The sequence below is a fragment of the Anolis carolinensis genome, unplaced genomic scaffold (assembly GCF_035594765.1).
Source record: "Anolis carolinensis isolate JA03-04 unplaced genomic scaffold, rAnoCar3.1.pri scaffold_14, whole genome shotgun sequence".
Lineage (NCBI taxonomy): Eukaryota > Metazoa > Chordata > Lepidosauria > Squamata > Dactyloidae > Anolis > Anolis carolinensis.
Window position 1 is genome coordinate 2643315 of NW_026943825.1, and position 23899 is coordinate 2667213.

General features: G+C 37.8%; 2 protein-coding genes across 2 annotated transcripts in view; one reads left to right on the forward strand and one right to left on the reverse strand.

Moving 5' to 3' along the window:
• The window catches only part of copa (COPI coat complex subunit alpha), a 60528-nt gene extending 60217 nt beyond the window's left edge, over positions 1 to 311 (reverse strand). Inside the window, exon 1 of the mRNA XM_062964754.1 lies at positions 160 to 311. Coding sequence (XP_062820824.1) covers positions 160 to 199 — 40 coding nt within the window. The 5' untranslated portion in view covers positions 200 to 311. The remainder of the gene's footprint in view (positions 1 to 159) is intronic.
• Positions 312 to 399: 88 nt separating this feature from the next.
• ncstn (nicastrin) overlaps positions 400 to 23899 on the forward strand; it is a 31123-nt gene continuing 7623 nt past the window's right edge. Inside the window, exons 1-13 of the mRNA XM_062964755.1 lie at positions 400 to 843; positions 2147 to 2251; positions 2898 to 3024; positions 4918 to 5036; positions 6371 to 6516; positions 7321 to 7471; positions 8834 to 8940; positions 9109 to 9261; positions 16401 to 16505; positions 17454 to 17525; positions 18843 to 19018; positions 19677 to 19779; positions 21960 to 22058. Coding sequence (XP_062820825.1) covers positions 768 to 843; positions 2147 to 2251; positions 2898 to 3024; positions 4918 to 5036; positions 6371 to 6516; positions 7321 to 7471; positions 8834 to 8940; positions 9109 to 9261; positions 16401 to 16505; positions 17454 to 17525; positions 18843 to 19018; positions 19677 to 19779; positions 21960 to 22058 — 1539 coding nt within the window. The 5' untranslated portion in view covers positions 400 to 767. The remainder of the gene's footprint in view (positions 844 to 2146; positions 2252 to 2897; positions 3025 to 4917; positions 5037 to 6370; positions 6517 to 7320; positions 7472 to 8833; positions 8941 to 9108; positions 9262 to 16400; positions 16506 to 17453; positions 17526 to 18842; positions 19019 to 19676; positions 19780 to 21959; positions 22059 to 23899) is intronic.

Sequence of the window (23899 nt, forward strand, 5' to 3'; positions counted from 1 at the left end):
ACCTCACAACCTCAATATAACGGAGCCATTAAAATGCATTACAGATCCTGAGCGGGGCCTTTTCAACCAAAAGCAATGGAAATGCAGCCTCTCCTGCTAATCCCTGCAAGAATACGAACACATACATACATTTCAATATAGAACTAGAATGCGCTTTACCTTTGACGCGTGCGGACTTGGTCTCGAACTTGGTGAGCATCTTCTCCTCAGTCTCCTCAGCCGAAGCCGCTTCCACGTCACCTCCAGCAGCACTTCCGCTTCCTGCCGCGGAAACAAGGGGCGTAGGCTAGACAAAATGGCGCCTGGCACCATAGAGCCATGCTTACCCTGGCTGCATTGCCGGCGCGCCTAGAGCGGCCCCTTAGAAAAAAGGAGTCGTCAGAAAGGAGGAGGAGCCGCCCTGGTGGTCATAGAGTCTCGCTATCGGTTCCGATTGCTGATTGGCCTAGAGCGACTCGAAAGAAAGAGGAGAGAGAGGTGAAGCGGCTCGGCGGCGTGAACATAGAGCTGCGGCCTCCGGTTGCATTGCGAAGGTGCTAGAGCGGCCCGAAGGAGCTGAAGGCGAGAGTGGGGAAGCAAGATGGCGGTGGGGAAATAGAGCCGCACCCTCTGACTGAATTGCGGGTGAGGCTAGAGCGGCCCGAATGGAGGAGGAGGAGGAGGCCCCGCTCTAGTGACATAGAGTGTTACCTCCGGCTGCCCTTGCAGGTTGGGCGAGAGCGGCCCGAAAGAGCGGAAGCGGAAGCAAGAGAGGGCAGGGAAGTAAGATGGCGACGGTGGAGGAAGAAGGAGGCTCTGCCGGGTTTCTCTTGAAGGGGCTTCTCCTCTTCGCTGTGGCGGGCGGTGAGTTCCGAATTAAAGCAGTACCAGACCGGGTTAACTCTAAGATGTAGACGCCCCTCTGTCTCCTTCAGTTCAATGTGACATAAATATAATATATAATATCATAAATCTAATAATAATATAGCCATAATACTAATAATAGCGTAGCAGCTTTGAGTCTCCTTGTGGAGGGAAAGTGTTGGGTATAAATAAACATAATAATAGAAATAAAAACCACAAATAAAAGTCCATTTAAGACATGAATTTTAAACTCGCGTCCTGTGTTTTAGTCTTTGTTCTGTCTATTTTCATATGTGTTTTATAGAAATTATAAATTGTTTGCACTGATGATGTGTTTTTCACTCTGTTGTAACCCACCTCAAGCCACGAGGAGAGGCGGGTAAGAAATAATATTATTTTCATTATTATTATTGTTATTATTATTATTGTTATTAGATGCCCCCCTACAGACTTATGGCCAAAGCTATTAATACTGTTTTAATGTTTGCATATTTGTCTATTCTAAATTGTATGCTGATGCCTTTATCTCAAGCTGCTTTTGAGTCTCCTGTGAGACTCAAGTGGGTATAAATAAATATAATGATAATATTAATAATACTAATAATAATAGCTACATAGTCCCTTTGAGTCTACTTTGAGAGAGATAAAGCGGGGTATAAATATAATAATTATAATATAATAAAATAATACTAATAATAGATACCTGCCCGCTCTGAGTCTCCTTCGGAAGATATAAAATGGGGTATAAATAAATATAATAATAATAATAGCTACATAGCCACTTTGAGTCTACTTTGGAAGAGATAAAGCGGGGTATAAATATAATAATAATAATAATAATAGATACATGGCCGCTTTGAGTCTCCTTCAGGAGAGATAAAGTGGGTATAAATAAATATAATAATAATAGCTACATAGCCGCTTTGAGTCTACTTTGGAAGAGATAAAGTGGGGCCTAAATATAATAATAATAATAATAATAATAATAATAATAATAATAATAATAATAGATACATGGCCGCTTTGAGTCTCCTTCGGGAGAGATAAAGTGGGTATAAATAAATATAATAATAATAATAGCTACATAGCCGCTTTGAGTCTACTTTGGAAGAGATAAAGTGGGGCCTAAATATAACAACAACAACAACAACAATAATAATAATAGATACGTGGCCGCTTTGAGTCTCCTTCGGGAGATATAACATGAGGTATAAATAAATATAACAATATAATAATAATAGCAGGAACATTGTCTCTTGTTTAGAAGTGTCTTCTTATTGAATTTGTCTCTTTCTTTCAATAGGGTCCGTCTGGTGTAATTCTGTGGAGAGGAAGATCTATATCCCCTTGAACCGGACAGCAACCTGCGTCCGCCTCTTAAACGCCACCCATCAAATAGGCTGCCAGTGTGAGTCTCTTGCCATGAAGGGAAAACTGGACTTGTTTATTTGGGTTATTTAGAGTACATATAATCCCTGAATTACAAACATCCCACTTACAAACGAGCCTGCAGTGGATGGCCTTTGGGAGTCCCTTCCAAATCGAGGATACCATATCTCATATATAGAGATAGATAGATACTGTATGTATATATGTATATGGTTGGAGGACACTATTTTTTTCTTTCTGGCCAGTCTAATTGAGAAGGGTTTTGTGCTTTCTCACTTGAAAAAGTTGGAAGCCTTGCCTCTGTCCGTGTACTGTCTGTCTTTGTTGCTAATTGTTCTGTAATGGCATTGAATGTTTGCCATGGGCTGTGAATGTTTGCCACGGGCTGTGGCGCAGACGGGAGAGCAAGCCAGCTGCAATTAACTGCAATGAATCACTCTGACCAGGAGGTCATGAGTTCGAGGCTGCTCGGAGCCTACGTTTGTTTGTCTTTGTTCTATGTTGAAAGGCATTGAATGTTTGCCTATATGTGTAATGTGATCCGCCCTGAGTCCCCTTCGGCGTGAGAAGGACGGAATATAAATGCTGTAAATAAATAAATCAATCAATCAAGTATTCTATTATTATTATTGCTACTATTACTTTCTCTCTCTCTCCAATGTCAGCTTCCTTGAATGGTGACACCGGCATCATCCATGTGGTGGAAGATGAGGAGGTGGACTTGAAATGGGTCTTGGAGGAAGGTCCGCACGCCCCGTATGTGCTGCTCCTGGACGGAGAGCTCTTCACCGGGTGAGCAGGGCTTTCCCGTCACAAAGGAACACAGATACATACCGTATTATCTGTGCCTTCCTAATGCCGCGACCCCTTAATACAGTTCCTCATGTTGTGGTGACCCCCAACCATAAAATCTATACTAATAATATACTAATTTTAATATTTAGATATAATGATAATTATATATATGAGATATATATATATACACACACACACACACACACATACAGTAGAGTCTCACTAATCCAAGCCTCGCTTATCCAAGCCTCTGGATAATCCAAGCCATTTTTGTAGTCAATGTTTTCAATATATCGTGATATTTTGGTGCTAAATTTGTAAATACAGTAATTACAATATAACATTACTGCGTATTGAACTACTTTTTCTGTCAAATTTGTTGTATAACATGAAGTTTTGGTGCTTAATTTGTAAAATCATAACCTAATTTGATGTTTAATAGGCTTTTCCTTAATCCCCCCTTATTATCCAAGATATTCGCTTATCCAAGCTTCTGCCGGCCTGTTTAGCTTGGATAAGTGAGACTCTACTGTATATATATCTAGTATACTATGTAATAGTACATTAAATATGATTTTATATATATAGGAGAGAAGAGATACTATTTATTTATTTATTTCTCATATTTATATCCCGCCCTTCTCACCCGAAGGGACTCAGGGCGGCTTACAGCAGTGCCAACAATTAGATGCTCATACAAACCAATATAAAACAGCACATAAAACAGAACTATTAAAATATATTATGAATTAAAAATATACATTTCATACTAATAGTATACTAAAGTATATTTAGTATACTATTCATATAGATAACTTTTTTCCTTTAAGAGCCATTTGGAAGAAGGTGCTACAGGAGAAAGGAAGCTGAACACACCGCACGTTTTAAAGTTTGTGCAATTATCTATATATATTAAAGGGTAATGAAATTTCGGCCTAGGACGAAACAACAAAACTATACATCCCAGAAACACTAAACTTGGCAGCACAACCCCTCATCCATGCCCCTACGTTCATACAACAAAAAGAAAAGAAAAATAAAGTCCTAATTAGAGGGAGAGGAATAATTGTTTTTATCCAATTGCTGCCAGTTAGAAGGCTAAGCTCCGCCCACTTGGTCTCCTAGCAACCCACTCAGCCAAGGGCACACTTAGGCCTCTTCCCCACTGCCTATAAAATACAGATTATCTGATTTTAACTGGATTATATGGCAGTGCAGACTCAAGGCCCTTCCACACAGCTATATTGCCCATTTATAATCTTATATTATCTGCTTTGAACTGGATTATCTTGACTCCTCACTACCATATAATCCACTTGAGTGTGCATTTTTTACAGCTGTGTAGAAAGGGCCTCATATAATCCAGTGCTAAGCAGATAATATAAGATACTTTATTTCCCATACCACCATACTTCGCTACAGCAACGCGTGGCTGGGCACAGCTAGTATTATTATATATTACTTATACTAACTAATAGTATACTAAATGTGATAACTATTTATAACTTCTCAACGTGCAATATGTTCAGCTTCCTGGCTCCTCTAACACCTTCTTCCAAATGACTCTGGCTTCAAGGAATCTGGCTTTGAGGCTCTTAAAGGGAAAAGGTTACCTATATTTCCCTCCCATAAACTATGCAAGTAAGGAGTGAACCCTTCTAAGGAAAACTTAAAATAGTAAAGTCTCTTTGCGGGCAGGACAGCATCCCTCAAAGGGAAGCTCCAGAAGCAGATACAGCTTTGGCTCCCCTGATTTTAGGAAGGTCATTTAGCCCAAAGGGGGAACCCTGCATTCAAATCAGTACAGGTGCATGTAACTCCTGACCCTGACAATGCAGTGACCCTAGATCATAACCTCCCTTTTCTGTTGTGTTTCCTTCCTCTGTGCAGGGAACTGATGCAGAGGCTGAAAGGCAGCTCCAGGATCTCCGGCCTGGCCGTGGCCATCGCCAAGCCCAGCCCTTCCAGGGGCTTCTCCCCCGGGTTAAAGTGCCCCAACGACGGCTTCGGTGAGCAGAAAGGACTTTATCTGGGACTTCCTCTTTTTGTATAGGTCTGCATAGTGTATGGTGTTGGGGTGTGTGCCAATAAAGGCTGTATTATGACACAATAGTGGTGGGGCTTCTTATCTCTGAAGGGGATAATAATAATAACAACAACAACAACAACAAAACTTTATTTATATCCTGCCCCCTCTTCCGAAGGGGACTCAGAGCGGCTTACAAGAGGAAAGGCAATGTAAACAATAATAAACGCACAACAATGTAGTATTATTATTAGGGTTTAATGTGTTGTTGTATTTGTTAACCCTTGCATCTACCACTCCCCATGGATGCTATCATGTAAATATTCTGTATTATTATTATTATTATTATTATTAGGGTTTAATGTGTTGTTGTTGTTGTTATTGTATTTGTTAACCCTTGCATCTACCACTCCCCATGGATGCTATCATGTAAATATTCTGTATTGTTATTATTATTATTATTATTATTATTAGGGTTTAATGTGTAGTTGTTGTTGTTGTATTTGTTAACCCTTGCATATACCACTCCCCGTGGATGCTATCATGTAAATATTCTGTAATATTATTATTATTATTATTAGGGTTTAATGTGTTGTTGTTGTATTTGTTAACCCTTGCATCTACCACTCCCCATGGATGCTATCATGTAACTATTCTGTATTATTATTATTATATTGCAGTTGGCAGATTGTAATTTTGTCAGTGTCTATTGTTTCCAAATGCTGGCTGAGATCTTTTGGCACAGCACCCAGTGTGCCCATCACCACCGGGACCACCTGCACTGGTTTCTGCCAAAGTCTTTGAAGTTCAATCTTGAAGTTCAATCTTGAGGGGATGTTTGATTCCAGCCACAGGGGGAGCAGCTGCTTCATCATCCACTGCAATGGCACTTCCTCATTCCAATGGCGGCTGGATGATTTTTATGGAGTCGTAAATTAGTTAAATTAGCTTCCCCACTTTATAAGTGGTACCTTAATTTCCTATTTGAGAGATGCAACTATCTTTCGGGTTGCAGGGGCTATTTTTTATTTTTAATTGTCAGGTGCTCACCCCACCATGGGCTGGCCTCGAACTCATGACCTCTTGGTCAGAGTGATTTATTGCAGCTGGCTGCTCACCAGCCTGCGCCACAGCCGGCTGCCAAGTCTTCCTTCATTAATGCATTGCACGAACGCCATCTCTATTTTTTTAGGCCTGTTTTTTCTTTTCTTCACAAGCATTCACACAAACATTCTAGTTCATCATATTATGATTATTGTTATCATGATGATGCAGCCTCCAAATCACGAAGTGGCTACGTTCCTCTCTCTCCTTCAGGGGTGTACAACGGCAGCTACGGCCCGGAGTTTGCGCACTGCAACGTTACTGCCTGGAACCTCCTTGGCAACGGCCTCTCCTACCAGGACTTTGGCTTCCCCATCTTCCTCCTTCAAGACCAAAATGAAACAGAGGTCATCAAACAGGTACGGAAGCACATGGCTTTCTTTTTCTATTTCCATACGTTCCGTAACATCGCAGTCACAGTCTTTGCCAACAGAATGGGACCAAAATAATATATAATGCTTATATAGTGCTTTTTAGTAATATAATACTGTATATACTCGAGAATAAGCCTAGTTTTTCAGCCCTTTTTTAGGACTGAAAAGAAAACCTCCTCGGCTTATACTCGGGTGAGGGTCCTAGTGGGCTTCTATTCAGGTCGGCTTATACTCAAGTATATATGATATATTTATTATTTTTCTCTGTTATTATTGGTATTGTTTCATTTATTATTCTACTCTATAATTATTATTACATTTATTATTTTACTCTATTATTATTATATTTATTATTTTACTCTATTATTATTACATTTATTATTTTATTCTGTTATTATTATTACATTTATTATTTTACTCTATTATTCTTACTTTTACATTTGCTTTTTATTATTACAGTAGAGTCTCACTTATCCAACACTCACTTATCCAACGCTCTGGATTATCCAAGGCATTTTTGTAGTCAATGTTTTCAGTATATCATGATATTTTGGTGCTAAATTCATAAATACAGTAATTACAACATAACATTACCGCGTGTTGAACTACTTTTTCTGTCAAATTTGTTGTATAACATGATGTTTTGGTGCTTAATTTGTAAAAAATAACCTAATTTGATGTTTAATAGGCTTTTCCTTAATCTCTCCTAATTATCCAACATATTCGCTTATCCAGCGTTCTGCTCCTTCCTCCATATATGTCCTAAACCATTCCTTCCTTCTTTTGCAGTGCTTCCAGACCTACAACCGGCCACGGGGAGGCTCGGCCCCACAGTATCCGCTGTGCGCCATGCAGCTCTCCTCCCACATGCACGCCGTCACCAGCACGGTCACCTGTATGCGCCGCAGCGCCATCCAGAGCACCTTCAGCCTCAACCCAGGTGAGCATCAAAGGAAGTGATCCCCAGGAGGCCATCCAGTCTAACCACTCTTCTGCCTTCAGGCAGAAAATCACCATTCTATCCCCCGTGACAGAGGGCCACCTAGCCTCTATTATTATTATTATATTATTATTATTATTATTATATTGAACTCTTCCCAAGTGTCTAGGACTGTGCGATGAACTTTCGGATGATGCGTGCAGATCCCAGTCGGGTGGCCTTTTGCAGTTGGCAGATCGTGATTTTGTCAATGTCTATTGTTTCCAAATGCCGGCTGAGATCTCTTGGCACGGCACCCAGTGTGCCCATCACCACTGGGACCACCTGTACTGGTTTCTGCCAGAGTCTTTGAAGTTCAGTCTTGAGGTCCTGATAGCGGCTGAGTTTTTCCTGTTGTTTTTCATCAATGCGACTGTCACCTGGGATGGCAACATCAATGATCCAAACTTTTTTCTTTTCCACAACTGTGATGTCTGGTGTGTTGTGTTCCAGAACTTTGTCAGTCTGGATCCAGAAGTCCCACAGTATCTTTGTGTGTTCATTCTCCAATACTTTTGCAGGTTTGTGATCCCACCAGTTCTTTGCTGCTGGGAGGTGGGACTTGAGGCATAAGTTCCAATGAATCATTTGGGCCACATAGTTGTGCCTCTGTTTGTAGTCTGTCTGTGCGATTTTCTTACAGATAGGATCCATGGTTTCGTCGGTTTCCTTGCACAGTCTGCATTTTGGGTCATCAGCTGATTTTTCGATCTCGGCCTGAATGGCCTTTGTCCTGATGGCTTGCTCTTGGGCTGCAGGGATCAGGCCTCCTTCTTCAGGGTCCCATTCGTGAGCCAGAGCCAGGTCTTCTCCTTGTCAGCTTTTCCTTCGATTTTATCAAGGAACTTTCCATGCAATGTTTTGTTGTGCCAGCTGTCATCTCTAGTTTGTAGTGCAGGTTTCTTGTACTGATTCTCTGTCTGCTGTGCTTTGAGGAGTTTTTGATTTTTAACTTCAATCAAAGCAGGTTCTTCACTTTGCGTTACATATTCTGCCAGGGCATGTTCTTCTTCTTTGACTGCTTGTTTGACTTGTAAGAGTCCTCTGACCCCTGATCTTCTAGGCAGATATAGCCGGTCAACATCACTGCGGGGGTGCAGTGAATTATTATTATTATTAATATTATCAGCTCTAGTTTGTAGTGCGGTTTTCTTGTACTGGTTTTTTTTTCTGCTGTGCTTTGAGGAGTTTCTGATTTTTGACTTCGATCAAAGCAGGTTATTATTATTATTATTATTAAGTCTTAGGGCAAGAGGTCTCCCTAGGTCAGGATTTGTTTGGCCCCTTGGTGCTGCCTTTGACCCAGCTGCTCTCTTCCCGCAGAGGTTGTCTGCGACCCTCTCACCGATTTCAACGTCTGGAGTGCGGTGAAGCCCATCAACGAGTCGGATAAGCCACCGCCCGACAGCATCGTCATGGCCGCTGCACGAGTAAGTCTCCTTTGCGCATTGCAGTCCATATTTTGGGGGGTGAAATCCGTCCTGGCACCTAGGGCCCCTAGGCATGTGCAGAGCGAAGTCTGTGTAATGGCTTCCTGAGGGCTTCTCGTTCTTTTAACTGAGGCCCTTTTTCCTTCCCTTCATCTTTTTTCCTGACAGATCGACAGCCACTCCTTCTTTTGGAACGTGGCCCCGGGGGCAGAGAGCGCGGTGGGCTCCTTCGTGACCCTTCTGGCCGCGGCCGAAGCCATTCACAAGGCCCCCCGAGCACAGGCCCTGCCCAGGAACATCCTCTTTGCCTTCTTCCAAGGGGTAAGTCCTAGAATATCTTCTTCATCATAATTACCATATATACTCATGTATAAGCCAACCCGAGTATAATCCGAGGCACCTTATTTTACCACAAAAAAACTGGGAAAACATTGACTCCAGTATAAGCCGAGATATGTATCCTTTTAATAATAATAGAGTGAAATAATAAATGTAATAAAAATAATAATACTAATAATAATGCAGTAAAATAATAAATATTAATAATAATAAGTAATAGAGTGAAATAATACATGTAACAATACCAATAATAATAGAGAAAAATAATACATATACCATATATACTTGAGTATAAGCCGACCTGAGTATAAGCCCACCAGGACCCTCACCCGAGTATAAGCCGAGGAGGGTTTTTTTCAGTCCTAAAAAAGGGCTGAAAAACTAGGCTTATACTCCAGTATATACAGTAATAAGTAATAATACTGATATAAATAATAGATGTATAGCTGGTTTAAGTCATCTTGTGGATGGTGATAATAGTAATAATAATAATAAGGCCTCCAATGGTAATGCCTGCCATAGGTGTGGGCGAAACGTCTGGAGAGAATAAATCTGGAACATGGTCATACAGCCCTGAAAACACACAACGACCCTGTGATTCTGGCCACGAAAGCCTTCGACAACACATTCTAATACTAATATTAGAGAAATATCCCCTTTGACTCTTCTTGTGGAGAGAAAAAGCAGGGTATACATAAAATAATAATAATAATAATACCACTGTTCAGGAAACAAGCTAAGAGTATGCAAAGAGGGATGGATCTCTATAAGGAATGAGATATTGTTATTATTGAGATTATTAATATCAATAATGTTATTGTTATTTTCATTATTATGGAATATCGTGTCCAGTTCAAGGGACAAGCCGAGCATGTGCAGAATTGGATCCCAAAGCCCTATAAGGAACGAGGGATTGTTATTATTGAGATTTTTATTATTATTATTGACACAAAGACATAGCATGACACAGCAAACGAGATCTGTATGCTGGATTTTGTCGAATACTTCCCAAGTGTTTAGGACTGTGTGATGTATTATTATTATTATTATTATTATTATTATTATTATTATTATTATTATTATTGACACAAAGACAGTATGATACAGCAAACGAGATCTGTATGCTGGATTTTGTCGAATACTTCCCAAGTGTTTAGGACTGTGTGATGTATTATTATTATTATTATTATTATTATTATTATTATTATTATTATTATTATTATTATTGACACAAAGACAGTATGACACAGCAAACGAGATCTGTATGCTGGATTTTGTCGAATACTTCCCAAGTGTTTAGGACTGTGTGATGTATTATTATTATTATTATTATTATTATTATTATTATTATTATTGACACAAAGACAGTATGACACAGCAAACGAGATCTGTATGCTGGATTTTGTCGAATACTTCCCAAGTGTTTAGGACTGTGTGATGTATTATTATTATTATTATTATTATTATTATTATTATTATTATTATTATTGACACAAAGACAGTATGACACAGCAAACGAGATCTGTATGCTGGATTTTGTCGAATACTTCCCAAGTGTTTAGGACTGTGTGATGTGTTATTATTATTATTATTATTATTATTATTGACACAAAGACAGTATGACACAGCAAACGAGATCTGTATGCTGGATTTTGTCGAATACTTCCCAAGTGTTTAGGACTGTGTGATGTGTTATTATTATTATTATTATTATTATTATTATTATTGACACAAAGACAGTATGACACAGCAAACGAGATCTGTATGCTGGATTTTGTCGAATACTTCCCAAGTGTTTAGGACTGTGTGATGTATTATTATTATTATTATTATTATTATTATTATTATTATTATTATTATTATTATTATTGACACAAAGACAGTATGACACAGCAAACGAGATCTGTATGCTGGATTTTGTCGAACACTTCCCAAGTGTTTCGGACTGTGTGATGTATTATTATTATTATTATTATTATTATTATTGACACAAAGACAGTATGACACAGCAAACGAGATCTGTATGCTGAATTTTGTCGAACACTTCCCAAGTGTTTCGGACTGTGTGATGTATTATTATTATTATTATTATTATTATTATTATTATTGACACAAAGACAGTATGACACAGCAAATGAGATCTATACACTGGATTTTGTCGAACACTTCCCAAGTGTCTAGGACTGTGTGATGTATTTTCGGATGATGAGTGCAGATTCCAGTCAGGTGGCCTTTTGCAGTTGACAGGTTGTGATTTTGTCAAATGTTTATTATTGTTTCCAAATGCCGGCTGAGATCTTTTGGCACGGCATCCAGTGTGCCCATCACCACCGGGACCACCTGTACTGGTTTCTGCCAGAGCCTTTGCAGTTCGATTTTGAGGTCCTGCTAACGGCTGAGTTATCAGTTATTATTATTATTATTATTATTATTAATGTTGTTGTTGTGATTATAATTCAAGAGGCAAGCCGAGCATGTTTGGAGAGGGATGGATCCCAAAGCCCTATAAGAAATAAGGGATTGTCGTTATTGATAGTATGATTCTTATGGAGTGTAGCGTCCCGTTCAAGAGGCAAGCCGAGCGTCCGCACTGGGAGCGGCATCATCTGGCCAAGATGGCCGCCCAGCGCTGGCACGAGCGCATGTGCCCTCCGGGGAGCGCAGCCGAAGTGGCAGCTGGGCCCCGGCTTCTCCTCCGAAACAGACCCCCAGGGGACTCCTCCGCTTTATGGGGAAAATGCGCGGAGCGGGAAGCCTTGGCAGGGGTTGCTTTTTTTGCAGACAGCAGGCAGCTGCTCAGGGTCCAATCTGCTGCGTTTGCACCGCCAGAAAACCCAGCAAACAAACTGGGCTCTAAAGGCCAATGGGTACTCCATGACAGGCATAATAATAATAATACATCAGAGTCCTAAACCCATGGGAAGTGTTCAACTTGTGATTTTATGATATGAAATCCAGCATGTCTGTCTTGTTTGCTGTGTCATAATAAAATAATAATAATAATAATAATAATAATACATCACCCAGTCCTAAACACTTGGGAAGTGTTCGACTCGTGATTTTGTGATACGAAATCCAGCATGTCTGTCTTGTTTGCTGTGTCATAATAGTAATAATAATAATAATAATACATCACCCAGTCCTAGACACTTGGGAAGTGTTCGACTTGTGATTTTGTGATACGAAATCCAGCATATAGATCTCGTTTGCTGTGTCATAATAATAATAATCCATCACACAGTCCTAAACGCTTCGGAAGTGTTCGACTTGTGATTTTGTGATACGAAATCCAGCATATCTATCTTATTTGCTGTGTCATACTGTCTTTGTGTCAATAATAATAATAATAATAATAATCATAATACATCAGAGTCCTAAACGCTTCGGAAGTGTTCGACTTGTGATTTTGTGATACGAAATCCAGCATATCTATCTCATTTGCTGTGTCATACTGTCTTTGTGTCAATAATAATAATAATAATAATAATCATAATACATCAGAGTCCTAAACACTTCGGAAGTGTTCGACTTGTGATTTTGTGATAAGAAATCCAGCATATCTATCTCATTTGCTGTGTCATACTGTCTTTGTGTCAATAATAATAATAATAATACATCAGAGTCCTAAACGCTTGGGAAGTGTTCGACTTGTGATTTTGTGATACGAAATCCAGCATATCTATCTCATTTGCTGTGTCATACTCTGTCTTTGTGTCAATAATAATAATAATAATAATAATACATCCACATTCCATGCAATGTTTTGTTGTGCCAGCTGTCAGCTCTAGTTTGTAGTGCGGTTTTCTTGTACTGGTGTTTTGTCTGCTGTGCTTTGAGGAGTTTCTGATTTTTGACTTCAATCAAAGCAAGTTCTTCACTTTGCTTTACATATTCTGCCAGGGCATGTTCTTCTTCTTTGACTGCTTGTTTTACTTGTAAGTGTCCTCTGCCCCCTGATCTTCTAGGCAGATATAGCCGGTCAACATCACTGCGAGGGTGAGAATTTTTCTGACCCTTTGTGTGTATTATTATTATTATTATTAATTATAATTATTATTAATTAATTATTGTAGGTTCAAACTATCTGCCCATTTAACAACAGGATACTTTGCCATTATTACTTTGCACTTTCTTGACTACTTTGGCTGAGAAACTACCTCTCTCATTTTGAAATATTCTGCACTTTGGCCCAGATCCGTGTTTTAGTCTCCTGTTTTTAATATTTTATGCTGTATGTTGATTTTTATGATGGTTTTATTGATGTTGATGTTTTACTGTTGGAATATTTGCTTTACTGTTTTATTGCTGTATGTGTCGGGCTCGGCCCCCATGTAAGCCGCTCCGAGTCCCTCCGGGGAGATGGGGCGGGGTATAAAAAGAAAGTTATTATTATTAGTTATTATTATTTTATTATGACACAGCAAACAAGATAGATATGCTGGATTTCGTATCACAATATCACAAGTCGAACACTTCCCAAGTGTCTAGGACTGTGTGATGTATTTTCGGATGATGCGCGCAGATCCCAGCAGGGTGGCCTTTTGCAGTTGGCAGATCGTAATTTTGTCAATGTCTATTGTTTCCAAATGCCGGCTGAGATCTTTTGGCACGGCACCCAGTGTGCCCATCACCACCAGGACCACCTGCACTGGTTTCTGCCAGAGTCTTTGCAGTTCAGTCTTGAGGTCCTGAGAGCGGCTGAGTTTTTCCTGTTGTTTTTCGTCAATGCGACTGTCACCTGGGATGGCGACATCCATGATCCAAACCTTTTTCTTTTCCACAACTGTGATGTCTGGTGTGTTGTGTTCCAGAACTTTGTCAGTCTGGATTCGGAAGTCCCACAGTATCTTTGTGTGCTCATTTTCCAATACTTTTGCAGGTTTGTGATCCCACCAGTTCTTTGCTGCTGGGAGGTGGAACTTGAGGCATAAGTTCCAATGAATCCTTTGGGCCACATAGTTGTGCCTCTGTTTGTAGTCTGTCTGTGCAATTTTCTTACAGCAACTGAGAATATGATCCATGGTTTCGTCGGTTTCCTTGCACAGTCTGCATTTTGGGTCATCAGCTGATTTTTCGATCTTGGCCTGAATTGCCTTTGTCCTGATGTCTTGCTCCTGGGCTGCAAGGATCAGGCCTTCGGTCTCCTTCTTCAGGGTCCCATTCGTGAGCCACAGCCAGGTCTTCTCCTTCTCAGCTTTTCCTTCAATTTTGTCAAGGAACTTTCCATGCAGTGTTTTGTTGTGCCAGCTGTCAGCTCTAGTTTGTAGTGCGGTTTTCTTGTACTGGTTTTTTGTCTGCTGTGCTTTGAGGAGTTTCTGATTTTTGACTTCAGTCAAAGCAGGTTCTTCACTTTGCTTTACATATTCTGCCAGGGCATGTTCTTCTTCTTTGACTGCTTGTTTTACTTGTAAGAGTCCTCTGCCACCTGATCTTCCGGTCAACATCACTGCGGGGGTGCAGTGAATTATTATTATTATTATTATTATTCACTTCTATCCTTTCTTTCTCTCCTTCCTTCCTGAGGATCATTCTGTAGGGTTCCGTCAGGCAAAACCGTTTTGTTTTGGGGAAAGAACCGAGGATGATCCCACCGCCGTTTTGCAAGGGGGGCCATGGACATTTTGCATTGCCTTGCCTTGGGGGGGGGGGGGGCTCAGCTGCCGAATGCACATCCCCGAGCGTCTGGACACATCTGCCGGGAAGGCCCCTTCCTCCCTCTCGCTCCAAAGCTTCCATCATATATTTTTAATCATCTTTTTCCTCCTCTCTTTCCATCCAGAGGCAGTTTGCTTTCCTTCCCATCTGGGGCCGATGTGGGGGCGGGGGGGGGGGGCTCTTTGGGATGGAAATGTGCCTCTGAGTTACCTGTTGAACTATTGCAGAACCCATACATTTTGATGCTGGTGGAAAAGCAGAGTTTAAATACTGATGATGATGATGAAGATGGTGATAGGAAAAGCAGGGTCTTGATCATGATGATAGAAAAAGCAGATTTTAAATACTGATGATGGTGAAGATGGTGATAGGAAAAGCAGGATCTTGATGATGATGATAGGAAAAGCAGATTTTAAATCCTGATGATGAAGAAGAAGATGGAAAAAGCAGGGTTTTGATGATGATGGTGGTGGTGGTGGTGATACGGTATGAAAAACAGGGTTTATATAATGATGATGAAAATGGTGATAGGAAAAGCAGGATTTAAATACGAATGATGATGAAGAAGGAGATGGTGATAGGAAAAGCAAGGTTTTGATCATGATGATGATAGAAAAAGCAGATTTTAAATCCTGATGATGAAGAAGAAGATGGAAAAAGCAGGGTTTTGATGATGGTGGTGGTGGTGGTGGTGGTGGTGATACGGTATGAAAAACAAGGTTTATATAATGATGATGAAAATGGTGATAGGAAAAGCAGGATTTAAATACGAATGATGATGAAGAAGGAGATGGTGATAGGAAAAGCAAGGTTTTGATCATGATGATGATAGAAAAAGCAGATTTTAAATCCTGATGATGATGAAGAAGATGGAAAAAGCAGGGTTTTGATGATGATGGTGGTGGTGGTGGTGATACGGTATGAAAAACAGGGTTTATATAATGATGATGAAAATGGTGATAGGAAAAGCAGGATTTAAATACGAATGAAGATGAAGATGAAGAAGGAGATGGTGACAGGAAAAGCAGGGTTTGGATGATGATGTCAAAGGTGTTGTTGTTGTTGTTGTTGTTATTATTATTATTACCATTATTATTATTCTACAGAGCAGAAAGAATGCGAGCGTCTGCCATAAGCTTAGCATTATTATTATTATTATTATTATTATTATTATTATTATTATTATTTTATTTTATTATGACACAGCAAACAAGATAGATATGCTGGATTTCATATCACAAAATCACAAGTCGAACACTTCCCAAGTGTCTAGGACTGTGTGATGTATTTTCGGAATTATTATTATTATTATTATCATCATCATCATTTGGCTCTAGTTTTCCAATGAATCTCTCATCATCGAGTCTCAACCATTCAACAGAGTTTGTTGTAGCCAAAAAACTATGAAGTTTCTGGAATAGAACAACAACTCTAAAGCATTTCTTTTTGTGCGTTTCCTGTTTCAGGAGACCTTTGACTACATCGGCAGCTCCCGGATGGTCTACGACATGCAGAACGGGAAGTTCCCTATCAAACTGGACAACATCCACTCCTTCCTGGAGATCAGCCAGGTGATTACCATTATTATTATTACTGTATTAGTATAATACTTATATCCTTGGCATCTCCTGGGGTTTTGCTCCATGGCCTCCAACGATATATATTAGGGATGTGCGATCTATTAAAATGGTTCAGAAGTCATTACAAAACTGCAGGGAGGTGTTGGTGCTTTGTTTCTGAAGTCTTTCTAAAGTATACTTATTCAAAAATTCATTATTTAATTGTAGTTGTGCATTATTGCGCATAATTAAATTACTATAATTGGGGAGACTTCAGGGACTCCTATCTCCCTCATTTTTAAAGCTATTGGGGTGAAACTTGCTACAATGCCAGAATACATTTACCACTGTTAGTCCACCAAATTTCAAAATGTTTCACTTATCCATGGATTTTTGGCAAATTTTCAAGTTTTAAAAATAATAAATATGTTGGTGCTGATTGTCGCTTTCCAATGCTGATGCAGTCTGGGAAATGTAGTTTAGGGCAGGGCCTTTGGAATTCTTTGGCATAGGACTCCTTCCTTCCCAAACTACGTTTCCCAGAGTTCTGTGCTGTTCTCAAAATGCACTGCTCCTTCTTTTTCCCACAGCTAATTTCACAAAGGAATGGTAAGGTACTTAAGGCAGCTCTTGGCTTTGCTTCCTTGCCTTGCATTGAATATGAAACGGTCTGACTTTGGGAGCCTTCCGAGATTTACAAAACAAAAACAGAAAAGTATGGGGTCAGTTTCGATTCTAAAATGTTTGGTGCGGGCCACTCAGACGCTTCGGATATGCCTTCCGACTTACAAAACTTCCGATTTTCTTACCATTTCCGAAACTTCCGAATTTGTAGCACAAGCGTAATGTATATACTCCAATCCATGAGTCTCAAGTCCCATTGTAGACAGTGATGGAGCCAAATGGCATCAATAACATGAAATAGTTTAATTCCTCAACTGCATCCCTTTCTCCTTTCAGGTGGCGCTTCGGAATGGTTCCGACCTCTGGATGCACACGGACCCCGTCTCACAGAGGAACCAATCCCTCCAGGTACAGCCTCTGCTGCTCCACAGAAGAATAATAATAATAATAATAATAATAATAATAATAATAATAATAATAATAATAATAAAGTCAAGCTTGTGTCAGACACTCCCATCCTTCCTGGTCTGTAGGCAGCTATCCATATGCTACAACAACAATAATATAATGGTAATAATAAAAAGTCACTTGTGTCAGACTGTCCCATCCTTTCTGTTCTGTAGAATAACAATAATAATAATAATAATAATAATAAAGTCAAGCTTGTGTCAGACACTCCCATCCTTCCTTGTCCGTAGGCAGCTATCCAAATGCTACAACAAAAACAACAAGAATATAATGGTGATAAAAATCGCTTGTGGCAGACTGCCCCATCCTTTCTGCTCTGTAGAATAATAATAATAATAATAAAGCCAAGCTTGTGTCAGACACTCCCATGCTTCCTGGTCCGTAGACAGCTATCCAAATGCTACAACAAAAACAACAACAATATAATGGTAATAAAAGTCGCTTGTGGCAGACTGCCCCGTCCTTTCTGCTCTGTAGAATAATAATAAAAATAATAAAACCAAGCTTGTGGCAGACACTCCCATCCTTCCTGGTCCGTAGGCAGCTATACAAATACTACTACTACAACAACAATATAATGGTAATAATAAAAAGTCACTTGTGGCAGACTGCCCCATCCTTTCTGCTCTGTAGAATAATAATAATAATAATAATCATAATAATACAACAAAATGGTAATAATAAAAAGTCGTTTGTGGCAGACTGCCTCATTTTTTTCTGCTCTGTAGAATAATAATAATAATAATAATAATAATAATAATAATAATAATAAATAAAAATAATAATTTTGCCAACTGCAAAAGGCCACCCTACTGGGATCTGCGCGCATCATCCGAAAATACATCACACAGTCCTAGACACTTGGGAAGTGTTCGACTTGTGGTTTTGTGATACGAAATCCAGCATATCTATCTTGTTTGCTGTGTCATAATAAAATAATAATAATAATAATAATGTCCTAGACACTTGGGAAGTGTTCGACTTGTGGTTTTGTGATACGAAATCCAGCATATCTATTTTGTTTGCTGTGTCATACAATAATAATAATAATAATAATACAACAACAATATAATGATAATAATAAAAAGTTGCTTGTGTCAGACTGTCCCATCCTTTCTGCTCTGTAGAATATTATTATTATTATTATTATTATTATTATTATTATTATTATTATTATTATATGCTCATGGCAGATTAGGCAGCCATCTAAATATAATATTAATGATGATGATGATGGTGATGTCCTTCTTTCCGCAGGGGTCCATCCAGACGATGTTGGGGGCGCTGAAGAACATGAGCGTGGGCACCCCACTTTCTCTGCGCGAGATCGGCCTGACGCAGCCCCTGCCGCCTTCTTCCTTCCAGCGCTTCCTGAGGGCCCGGCCCATCCCTGGGGTCGTCCTAGCCGACCACCAGACCACGTTTCACAACCGGTGAGGACATCTAGACTGACCCCTTTCATCCATCAAAACCCTCCCGACAGATGGCCGTCCATGGGGGAATAGGGCTAGAGAATAAGAGAATCCCCCAAGAGGACATCCAGACCAACTCTTGATGCAGGGAAGACACTTTCCAATCCCTCCTGACAGATAGCCATCCATCCATAGATAACATAGAGATAGACTATATTCTATGCTGTATCGATCAGATAATCCTAGAGTTGGAAGGGACCCCCAGGGGCCACCCAGTCCAACCCCTTTAATGCAGGGAAGACACCATCTGATCCCTCCCAACAGATGGTCATCCATCCATAGATAACATAGATAGACTGTATTCTATGGTATATCTATCATAGGAGCCTAGAGTGGGAAGGGACCCCCAAAGGACATCTAGACCGACCCCCTTCAGGCACCAGAACCCTCCTGACAGACGGCTGTCCAGCTTCATAGACCTTCAACTAGGACGTTAGAATAAGAAGACCCTAGAGCAGGAAGGGACCCCCAGAGGACATCCAGACTAACCCACTTCAGGAAGGCACCATCCGATCCCTCCCGGCAGATGGCCACCCAGCCTGATAGATTAGCAGGTGTGGATCCCGGTCTTGTTTTTCCCCCCTTTTAAGTTCTTTTCCCTGTTTTCCATTTTTCGCAGGTATTTCCAGAGCATCTACGACACGGCCGAGAACATCCGCCTGCAGTATCCCGAGGGCCTGACGCCCGAGGAGGAGCTCAACCACGTGACCGACGTCGCCAAGGTATGGGCAGGGGTCCCCTGGCAGGAAGGACACCATTAGATACCTCCCAACAGAGGGCCACCTAGCCTTTGCATAATAATAATAATAATAATAATAATAATAATAATAATAATAATAATAGACACTTTGTCCTTGTGGAGTTAAACGTGGTGTAAATAAACATATTAATAATAATAAGTGAAAAAGCAGGGCGTAAATAAACATAATAATAATAATACCGGTAAGTGAAAAAGCAGGGTATAAATAAACATAATAATAATAAGTGAAAAAGCAGGGCGTAAATAAACATCATCATAATAATAAGAGAAAAAGCAGGGTGCAAATAAACATAATAATAATAATAATAATAATAATAATAATAATAATAATAATAATGTGAAAAAGCAGTGTGTAAATAAACATCATAATAATAATAGTAGGGTGTAAATAAACATAGTAATAATCATAATAAGTGAAAAAGCAGGGTGTAAATAAACATAATAATAATAAGTGAAAAAGCAGAGTGTAAATAAACATAACAATAATAATAAGTGAAAAGGCAGGGTGTAAATAAACATAATAATAGTGAAAAAGCAGGATGTAAATAAACAACAACAATAATAATAATAATAAGTGAAAAAGCAGGGTGTAAATAAACATAATAATAATAGTAATAGTCTCTTTGGGTCTCCTTGTGGAGAGAAAAAGCAGGGTGTAAATAAACATAATAATAATAGTAATAGTCTCTTTGGGTCTCCTTGTGGAGAGAAAAAGCAGGGTGTAAATAAACAATCATCATCATCGTCAATGCATTTTTGGATCTCCTTTTGCAGAGAAAAAGTAGGGTGTAAATAAACAAAATAATAATCATAAATGCATTTTAGGTCTCCTTGTAGAGAGAAAAAGCAGGATGAAAATAAACATAATAATATTAATCATAATCGTCATCATTATGATCATAAATGCATTTTTGGGTCTCCTTGTGGAGAGAAAAGTTGAGGTATAAATAAATATAATAATAATTTAAAAAACGATAAAATAAAAAGAATACATCTCCTTGAGTCTCCTTTGTGGAAACCTAATAAGAACATCCTCCTGTCACCTCTTTCAACCTGACTTCCACGTCCCCTTCTCTATTATTACGATTTCTTCCCATCTGTCCCTTTTCCTGCCAAGGGAGGGGGGGTGACTCCTCTTGGGAGCCCGGTTGCCATGGAGATACACCAGTAATGACATCATCGCCTCCTCCTGGGGAATCCCTTTGGGGGCGGAGCTGACCTTTTCCATCTCAATGGAGGCCTGACTCTCATTTCTTCCTCCCTTATTATTGTTATTTGCATTATTATAATTAAATGTGTTATCATTGCTGCTAAACGAATTATTGTTTGTATTTTATTTATTATCAGAATTAAATTTATTGTATGTTGCATTAATATTAAATATATCATATGTAGTATTAGTATTAAATGCATTATTATAATATTAAAATTATATGTATTAAAATTAAATGTTTTATTATATGTATTATAAAATTTATTATACGTAGTATTAATATGAAATATATAATATGTAGTATTAATATTAAATTTATTAAATGCATTATTATAATATTAAAATGATATGTATTAAAATTAAATGTATCATATGTATTATTAAATTTATTATACGTAGCATTAATATTAAATATATGTAGTATTAGTATTAAATGTATTAAATGCATTATTATAACATTAAAATTATTATATGTATTAAAATTAAATGTATTATTATATGTATTATTAAATTTATTATACGTAGTATTAACATTAAATATATCATTTGTAGTATTAATATTAAATTTGCTATTAAATACAATTTTATCAAATTTATTATTTGTATTTTCAATACTAAATTTATTATTAATATTAAATGTATTAATATTACATGTATTACGAGTATTGTTATTAAATGTATTATATGTAGTATTAATATTGAATGTATTATTATTAAATGCCTTATATGTATTGTTATTAATATTAAATGTATTATATATAGTATTATTAATACATGTATTGTTATTATAAATGTATTATTTTATGGATTGTTATTTTTACATGTACTGGTATTATTAAATTCATTATTATTAATATTAAATCTATTAATATAAAATGTATTATTATTAAATGTACAATTATTATTATTATTATTATTATTATCTGCAGTCTCTGGCGGAAGTGTCCACGGTGGTGGCCCGGTCCCTGTTCCTCTTGGCCGGTGGAAGCAATGCTGACGCCTTGGCGATGCAGGCCGACCCCGAGACGGTGAGCAAGCGCCTACATGCCTACACACGCGTGTTGTGTTGGGGTCCGTGTTGTGCCCGCTTCACTTCAGAAGCTTGTTCTGCGCCATCCAAGTCGCCCAGGAGGAACTTTCTCACCCAGTCTCGGCCACTGATTGAGGTTCTATGTTTTTGCCTGCCACTTTTGGACTCTTGCTTACTGAGGTGTTATTGTGAGTATCTCTGTAGATCTTAGAAATCCGTTTCTTGATTACAGTTAAGATGGCTGTGATTAGTCACGCCTACTGTGCCTCCCTTATGCCGGCGAAGAAGGGGCCAAAGGAATTATTTCAAAAGCACTTTAAGTTCCCTCGGCTTACATTTAATTTTAATACATATAATAATTTTAATATTATAATAATGCATTTGATACATTTAATATTAATACTACATAAGATATATTTAATATTAATACTACATATAATAAATTTAACAATACATATGATACATTTAATATTAATACATATAATAATTTTAATATTATAATAATGCATTTAATACATTTAATATTAATACTACATAAGATATATTTAATATTAATACTACATACAATAAATTTAACAATACATATGATACATTTAATATTAATACATATAATAATTTTAATATTATAATAATGCATTTAATACATTTAATATTAAGACTACATAAGATATATTTAATATTAATACTACATATAATAAATTTAACAATACATATGATACATTTAATATTAATACATATAATAATTTTAATATTATAATAATGCATTTAATACATTTAATATTAATACTACATAAGATATATTTAATATTAATACTACATACAATAAATTTAACAATACATATGATACATTTAATATTAATACATATAATAATTTTAATATTATAATAATGCATTTAATACATTTAATATTAATACTACATAAGATATATTTAATATTAATACTACATACAATAAATTTAACAATACATATGATACATTTAATATTAATACATATAATAATTTTAATATTATAATAATGCATTTAATACATTTAATATTAATACTACATAAGATATATTTAATATTAATACTACATATCATAAATTTAACAATACATATGATACATTTAATATTAATACATACAATAATTTTAATACTAATAATAAAATACAAACAATAATTTGTTTAGCAGCAGTGATAACACATTTAATTATAATAATGCACTTTGAATCACCTTTCACAGAATTGTAGAGTTGTGGAAGGGAGTCCCAAAGGCCAGTTTAATTTTCACTATAATATAACCATTAAATAACTTTGGAAAAGTTATTTGGGAACTTAAAGTGCTTTTGAAATAATTCCTTTGGCCCCGTCTTCGCCGGCATAAGGGAGGCGCAGTAGGAGTGACTAATCACAGCCATCTTAACTGTAATCAAGAAATGGATTTCTAAGATCTACAGAGATACTCTCAGGAACACCTCAGCAAGCAAGAGTCCAAAAGTGGCAGGTGAAAGCCCAGAACCTCAATCAGTGGCCGAGACCGGGTGATAAAGGCCCTCCTGGACCTTCTAGAACAGGGGTCCCCAAACTAAGGCCTGGGGGCCGGATGCGGCCCTCCAAGGTAATTTACCTGGCCCCCGCCCTCATTTATAATATAATATTTTTATATCAGTTTTAATAATATAATATATTGTATATACATATGACATTGATAATAATATTATCATTTTATACAATATAAAACTAATAATAATACCATATAATAATATTAATTATATGTTATATATAACATATAATATTACAGTATAGTGGTATAGTTCAATATAGTAATATATAATGCTAATATTGTGCAATGCTAATAAT